At 51.7% G+C, this 7363-nt stretch overlaps 1 protein-coding gene across 1 annotated transcript; it reads left to right on the forward strand.

Moving 5' to 3' along the window:
- Positions 1-2246: 2246 nt before the first annotated feature.
- Positions 2247-6663, forward strand: DBX1 (developing brain homeobox 1). The gene is made up of 4 exons (XM_053562884.1): positions 2247-2764; positions 3554-3655; positions 5576-5778; positions 6240-6663. The coding sequence occupies exons 1-4, from the start codon at positions 2398-2400 to the stop codon at positions 6603-6605; spliced, it is 1038 nt and encodes a 345-aa protein (XP_053418859.1). The 5' UTR covers positions 2247-2397; the 3' UTR covers positions 6606-6663.
- The last annotated feature ends 700 nt before the right edge of the window (positions 6664-7363 follow it).

Here is a 7363-nt window from a genome sequence, read left to right on the forward strand (position 1 = left end):
TGTGAGGGCAGAGCAGCCTACACCTGGGGAAATGCCCAGCCAGGGAAGAAGCCCTGGGAAGCGGGCACTGGGAAGGCCCCAGGCACCACCCCCACCATAAAACAACATCCAAGTTGATTTTGGCAAATACAGACTCTATTCTGATCATCTGGAAGACTGGGCAAGAGCTTTTTCCCTTGATAGGCAGTCAAACACCTGTCGCCCTGGTCTGTCCTTCCAGGAACTTTAGATTGGGGGAGAAAAGGGGTGGGGAAGAAGAGGACAGAGAAAGAAAGAGAGTGAGAGAAAGCGGAGCGGGAAAGTAAGGGGAGGAGGAGGGAGAGAAAGCCAGCCCTGTCGCAAAGGAAAACTTCATCTTGTGGTAAGGTTATCAAAGCCCACCTGTTAAAAAGTTTATACTTTTCTCACCCATTTTATTGCAAAACCTCAAAATAAACTTTTGAGATTCTTGGACAATCTCCCTAGTCTGTTTCCAGTGGCCCTCCATTAACTTGAGCAATGAGTTTCTCATATTTAAATAGCCACCTATTTAAAAACTGTTCCTTTCCTGATTGGTTTTTCTCGCACATTGCTCAGTACTCCTCCATAAGCTGTCTTGGGCTCAGAACCTCCACACTTACCTCATCTTCCAGCATTAATTCGCCTCCAGAGCCTGGCCCTAAACAACTATTTAATTTGAATCAAGGGAGAGCTTTAGCAGACTGCATTTCTGGTTTAATGTGATATAAATCACAGATGCACTTTTATTGAATGGTTAAAGCAGTGACATGGAGATCATCAACACAAAACGCCCCAAACAAAACCATCTAGAGAAATAAAGCTGGTTAATAAGATTTTTGAGAAAGCTTTGTGTTAAAAAGCTAAAAGGAAAACCAGCTGAAGGTGACACTTAGTTCATGGTTAATAGGATCAGGGCGGCCTGGCTGGGCTGCACACTTCTCTTTGGGGAGGTTCAGCCACACTAAAGAAATGAATGGGACATTTAACACATCTGTTATCTCGCCGAACAGAGAAATGGGGAATCGGGGAATCTAGGCTCCGTGCCACCTCAACCCCAGTCCAAAGGAAAGCGAAGGGACTGTCTCCAGGAAGATTCTCTTTTGAAGTTTCAAATCAAGCAGAGACTTTCCTGGACCAAGATTCTAGCGAACTGCATCCTTCCCTCGGGTTTCTGTGCATATGTACACTGTGCTGCAATTGGTAGGGCTCTGGGATGACTTCTGGACCTCCGCTGCTACCATTCAAAATGCTTGGGCTGTTAATTTCAACTTAAAATGCCAAAATTGTCCTGGGGTTGGAAAAGAGTCAGTGTGGCACTCTCAGTGGTTGGGGCCCTTGCCTAAGGTAGCTTCCAGCAGCAGTCAGCTCTTGGCCAGTGGAATCCTGCAGCAGCTGCTCTGCCGAGCTCTCCTTCTCTGCTCCCCTTGCAGAGACTCCTAGAGAAAATCGTTTTCCAAACTGGTGGGAGTTTGCCGGAGACTAGTTTTTACTTTTGTATATCCACCAACTCTCAAACTCTACCAGTCTCCATAAATGAAACAACACAAATAAAGACCTCCCCCCATGCCTAGGGACACACATCTAATAACCCCAAATCACCAATTTCCACGGCTCCCTGGGTTGTTGGAATGAAACTTCTAACCCCGACTTAACCCACCCCTCATATCTGCCATTATGCTTCATCCTGAGTAAGGAATTGGGCTGGAGACAGAAGAGGAGGTGTGTGTTCATGTTTACTGACTTCAAACTTTCCCTTCCTCCACCCACACGAGGGGAGGGTGATTTTCTTGATAGCCTGGAGATGTATTTCTATGAATATTTATTGATTTATTTTCCAGGCTCAGCAGGGGAGCTGCAAATAAATTTAGTGCGTTCTTTAAATAATTCCTTTTCTATGAGGCAAGATGTCATCTGAAACTTCTAAATAGGCATTTAATTAGCCCGGGTGTTGCTTCTGAACAAAAATCCCTGGCAAGAGCTTTAGGGGAGCCCTGTATTGCAGGGAGGCGGTCGATATGCAGAATTGATGCGCACAGGCCTTTGTTGCCGGCCCATTGTGCGGGCCATGCTTATGAAGACTAATCCAATCATAAATTGCACCCCTGCGCCAATCAGAGCGCCCAGAGCCTCGGGCGAATGAAGCTTGAGTGGAGAACTTTGTTGAACTTCATTGTCAGAGCTGTCACTTTTCAAAGTGCTTTAGCGGGCGGGCCACTATAAAACCATCACTTCGACGAGAGGACCACGGAGAACTAGAAGACAACCAAGTGGGACCTTTACTTGGAGACGTTAGCTAAGCCCGAGAGAGAGGACACCCCGGGGGCGGGAGGGGCGGGAAGCCAGGCGTTTGCCCTCCGGCCACTGGAAGGAGGTTATTTTGCCCGCCCCGCGCTTATCATGATGTTCCCGGGCCTCCTCGCGCCCCCCGCCGGGTACCCTAACCTCCTGCGGCCCACGCCCACCTTGACACTGCCCCAGTCCCTGCAGTCGGCATTTTCCAGCCACTCCAGTTTCCTCGTGGAGGATCTGATCCGCATCAGCCGGCCCCCTGCCTACCTGCCCCGCAACGTGCCCACCGCCAGCCTGTCGCCTCCCAGGCAGGGAGCCCTCCCGGCCCTCGCGGATACCGGCGCCTCGGACCTGGGCTCCCCGGGTTCCGGCAGCCGGCGGGGCGGTTCTCCGCCTACTTCTGTCTCCCCTCCCAGCGAGCCAACGTTTCTGAAGTTTGGGGTGAACGCCATCCTCTCCTCGGGGCCCAGAACAGGTAAGTGAGGACGGAACGCTGAGGGCTGCTCGGATGTAGGGCACGCAGAGTTCCTCTGGCCTCAGTTTCTTCAGAGAGCGGGCACCCACGCCCACGTTAGCGCACCCAGGTACGCACAGACTCCGAGACCCCATGCTGTGCATAGTAAAACATTTCCAGCCGATTTCGAGGAGGAAAAGCCTCCAGGCTCGCCTCACCTTCAGAAGGAACCCCAGGGCATGCAGTCGGAAACAGTGCACCCAACAGTTGTTGGGTGGTAACTCTGGGTGCCTGGCCCTGGGCATCTGCGTTTCCGCCCCAGCTTCTATGGGACAGGGTTTTTTTTTTTTTTTTTTAATGCAAAAGGGTATATTTATTGGATTAAATTATGTATCTGCATTTTTTTTCTTTCTGGCTCCAGCCCTATTATCTCCTTAGTGCCTAAGAAAGAAATTGGAGAAAAGGTGAACTGGGCAGAGGACTATTTTAAGGGGTAAAGGAAGGATGTCCACAGATGAGACAATGTTAGGAATATTTTACCTGGTCACTACATTAGGAAAGATGCCTTTGAAATATCATGTATTCGGGCGGCACCTGTGGCTCATGGAGTAGGGCGCTGGTCCCATATGCTGGAGGTGGTGGGTTCAAACCCAGCCCCGGCCAAAAAAAAAAAAAAAATTAAAGGTATTTAAAAAAAAAAAAAAAAAAAAAAAAAAAAGAAATATCATGTATTCGACGTGTAGGGCGACAACCAAGTAAGCAATCAAATTTCCCCCATGTGTTTACCACCCTCCTTTCTCCCTCCCCCAGAAACATCTCCCACCTTGCTCCAGAGCGTCCCTCCCAAGACCTTCGCCTTTCCCTATTTTGAAGGTTCCTTTCAGCCTTTCATCAGATCTTCTTATTTCCCAGGTAGGTCTCATCCCCCTTCTGTGCGTGAGCCTGGGTGGCGCCCGGGTCCATGGCCCATCGCTCCCTGCCCTGAAGCCATATTTCTCCGTCCACCCCTCGGGGTTACGCTCTGGTTCAGAGGTTGCGAGGCTACAACATTCACGAATCCGTCGCGCCAATTTGATGCCCTATTTAGCACAAGCAGTGACTGCTTGACACTTTGCACCAATTCCCTGCTCTACAAATTAGCAGGAATTGTCATGGTCCCAATTTGAGGCGGTACCCTTCCCGGCGAGGAGCTGTTGGCATCCCTTCACGCTGCCATTTTCCCACAGAGTCGGTGCACTTAGCCACGATTCCCCACAAAGCTTTCAGCACCATGACCAATTGGTCAGCTCCTCTGGGCAGCCACACACAGACCAGCCCTCGTCCTTCCACGCCGCCGAGAGACACCTACCAGCCGGGGCTAATTTCTCTTTAAGACTCATTCAGGGCTTCAGGCTTTTCACAAGACCACATGGGGTGCCCTCTTGTGTGGGGTGCCCAGGGTCGCCCAGGGGGAGGAGGACTAGCTCCCTCCCCCAACCCTCCATTTCCAACCTGATTTCTCAACCCCTTCTCATCCTCTCCCCTCACCGCCATTCCTTTTAAAATACCTTCGAGTTTGTAAACTAAGCCCCAGTTGGAGAGAAGCCTCAAATTGGATCTCAAGTCTACAGGGGAAACACTATACAACTCCCGGAGATTTTGTCCCGGAATCTCACTGGTCACTCCAACTGTGGCTCCAAAACTCTGCAGCTGGTTACACTCAAAAGGAGACAAGGGAGCCCCCCCTAAACTTAGAGAAGAGAGACCTGCCAGGGTCGGTGGGGGTGGGTAAAACCACCACAGCACTTTCAAATATCAGCGAAGAAACAGCAGTTGATGTTTTTAAGGGGGAGAGAGAATTCACGCCCCCCATTCACGCTGCTGCTAATAATGGAATTTGCTCCCTTTCTCCCGCCTCTCAATACTTTTAACAAAAACAACCCAAGCTTTATAAATAGCTTTTCATGTCCATTTAATGAAAACGATGCGGGGAAGAGGAGTCTCTGCCATCAGTATGCTCCCAATGGTCCTGGCCTGCAGTTGTGTTTAGTTTGAAAGTGTAAATCTCTTTTGTCCCAGTAATATATGGCTTTCGCTGCTTGTCCTCAGTCTTTTTCTGTTAGTTCATTACTACACAATTACCATTCACGCTTCATTAGGGTCTCTGTTTCTTTTTGTTTTGTTTTTTTTCTCTTCCTTAAAGCGAAACTCTCCCCCTTTTTATCATGCCAATACCCATGGGGAGCGGTCAATGTGCTAATTAGCTGCCACTTTTTATGTATTCGGGCCAAATTCTTTACATTTTGCGGGGGAGGGGAGGAAAGATTCATATGAAAAAGATGAATACTGATCGGATTTTTCAAAAAAAAAAAAAAAAACTCAAAGAGGATTTTCCCGTCTCTATCAGAACAGTAAGGCCTCTCATTTTCATCTAAAGAATGCAAAGCACCAAGGTGATAAAACCTGAGGGGAGAAACCCAGTGGGCTGCGCTGGGTATTTCATTTTTATTTTTGTAGTTTTTATTTCTGCTGCTATTTCAGCTGATGCACGCAGGTCTGTTTCCTTGAGACCACTGAATGGAAGAACGAAACAGGCTATTGTGGGGCTGTTTTCTGCGTTTCCGTGGTTTTACCTAATCCGAGTTTGCATGGTTGAAAGGGAAAGTTATTTGGGCGGAAAGCGCCTTTCACTCTCGCAGGTTTGTAGGTTCGTGGCCTATTCTCCAAGGGGAGAAAAGAGAGTGCTTTAAAGAGATGAAGGGATCAGAGAGAAAGAGCCAGAAAAGGTCTCCGGGAGTGGGGGTGGGGACGGACGCCACCACCCGCTCACCCACCACCTGCCCCCACCCGCAGCGTCCTCCAGCGTGGTGCCCATCCCCGGCACCTTCTCCTGGCCGCTGGCCGCCCGCGGCAAGCCTCGGCGGGGCATGCTGCGTCGAGCCGTGTTCTCCGACGTGCAGCGCAAGGCTCTGGAGAAGATGTTCCAGAAGCAGAAGTACATCAGCAAGCCGGACCGCAAGAAGCTGGCGGCCAAGTTGGGCCTGAAGGACTCGCAGGTGCGCACAGAGGACGGGCCCCTCCCTCCGCGCTTCGCCCCTCCCCCTCGGGAGGCTCTGCAGATTCTGCTCGGGTTCCTCTGCCCAGATGCGCGAACCCCCAGGCCTCCAGAAGGGCTTAGGGCCCAAGCCAATTCCCTTGAGGCTCCTCACGGAGAAGAGGGCCAGCTTCTCGCTTCCCCCTCCCCCTGAGGCCTTGCCATCTCTCCGGGACCCCCACCCCGCCAGCGGGGGCCAAGTACCGGGGACAGAGAGAGCTGCGAGCCGGCGTCGAGGGTGCTGAGTGCTCGTCTGAACTCGAGTCACAGGGAGGGGAGGGGCGAGGTGGGAAAGATAGAGCCTCCTCGCCGCTCCCCGCCCTCCATCTGTCCCCCGGCGCCCCTACCCCGCGCCCTACCCGGGAGCCCCAGCGCTAACCTCCGCTTTTTCCTTCTTCTCGCCTGCCTGCCGGGATGTCCCAGGTGAAAATTTGGTTCCAGAACCGACGCATGAAATGGCGGAACTCCAAGGAGCGGGAACTCCTGTCCAGCGGGGGCTGCCGTGAGCAGACCCTTCCCACCAAGCTCAACCCTCACCCGGACCTCAGCGACGTGGGCCAGAAAGGCCCCGGGGACCACGAGGAGGAAGACGAGGCCTCAGGCAGCCCCCAGCGCCGCCCGGCCTATCGAGTGTCCCCCGAGCCTCCGCACCTGCGGGACCCGCGGCTTCCAGGGCCTCTCCCCACCTCGCCAGAGCACTCGAGCAGCCCCGGGAAACCTTCGGACTTCTCTGACTCCGAGGAGGATGAGGAGTGCGAGGGGGAGGAGGAGGAGATCACGGTGTCCTAGAAGCCGCTTCCCCACCCGCCCGAGACTCTAAGTGCTTTGAAATTGAAGAGGTGGGGTCCAGCCTGCGTGTCCACGTCTTCCGCGCTGCACAGACGTTGCCTCTACCCACTGTAGAACCGTCACCTCCTCGAGGATGCTACAGCCCTTCTGTTGCCCCAAAGAGACATTTTCTTCCTGCCCCCCCAACCTCCAAACAGCCCTCCCCGCCACAACAATTACATTTAGGTCTAAGCCTTAACTGCTCTCCACAGGGCTCCATGGGTTAGAGCAAATGAAACCCAGGGTATGGAGGGTGGGTGGGGCGAGGTCTCTAGTCCTACAGCCTGGACTTAAATCTGAGCCAGGCCCTGCTGGTCTTTAGTAGTGACAACTCTAGAGATAGGAAACCTTTTTCAGGAGTCAAAACACCGAGGATATAACTCACTCCAAGACCCCTAACTTCCCGAGTCCCTCTACCTGCTTATTTGAGGTAGCCAAGGCCTCCCACCCCCTTTCCCGCTCGCCATAGCACCTACATGAAGCATGGGAAGCTCAAAAATTTCAAAAAAGAAAAAAATATGTGCCTGTGCCTTCTGGTCTAAGGCACAACATAAATATTGTCTTTTTTATTTTTATTTTTTTGGTCATTTTCCAAATGCTCTCTGCAGAAAGAAGTGAGTTCTCTAAACGGGGAGAAGAGCCAGTCTCTCTGTGTAGGTGATTTAAAGCTTTTTCTTTTTAATTTCTGCATGCATAGTCTATGCACCAAGCCCTCTATC

The sequence above is a fragment of the Nycticebus coucang genome, chromosome 14 (assembly GCF_027406575.1).
Source record: "Nycticebus coucang isolate mNycCou1 chromosome 14, mNycCou1.pri, whole genome shotgun sequence".
Lineage (NCBI taxonomy): Eukaryota > Metazoa > Chordata > Mammalia > Primates > Lorisidae > Nycticebus > Nycticebus coucang.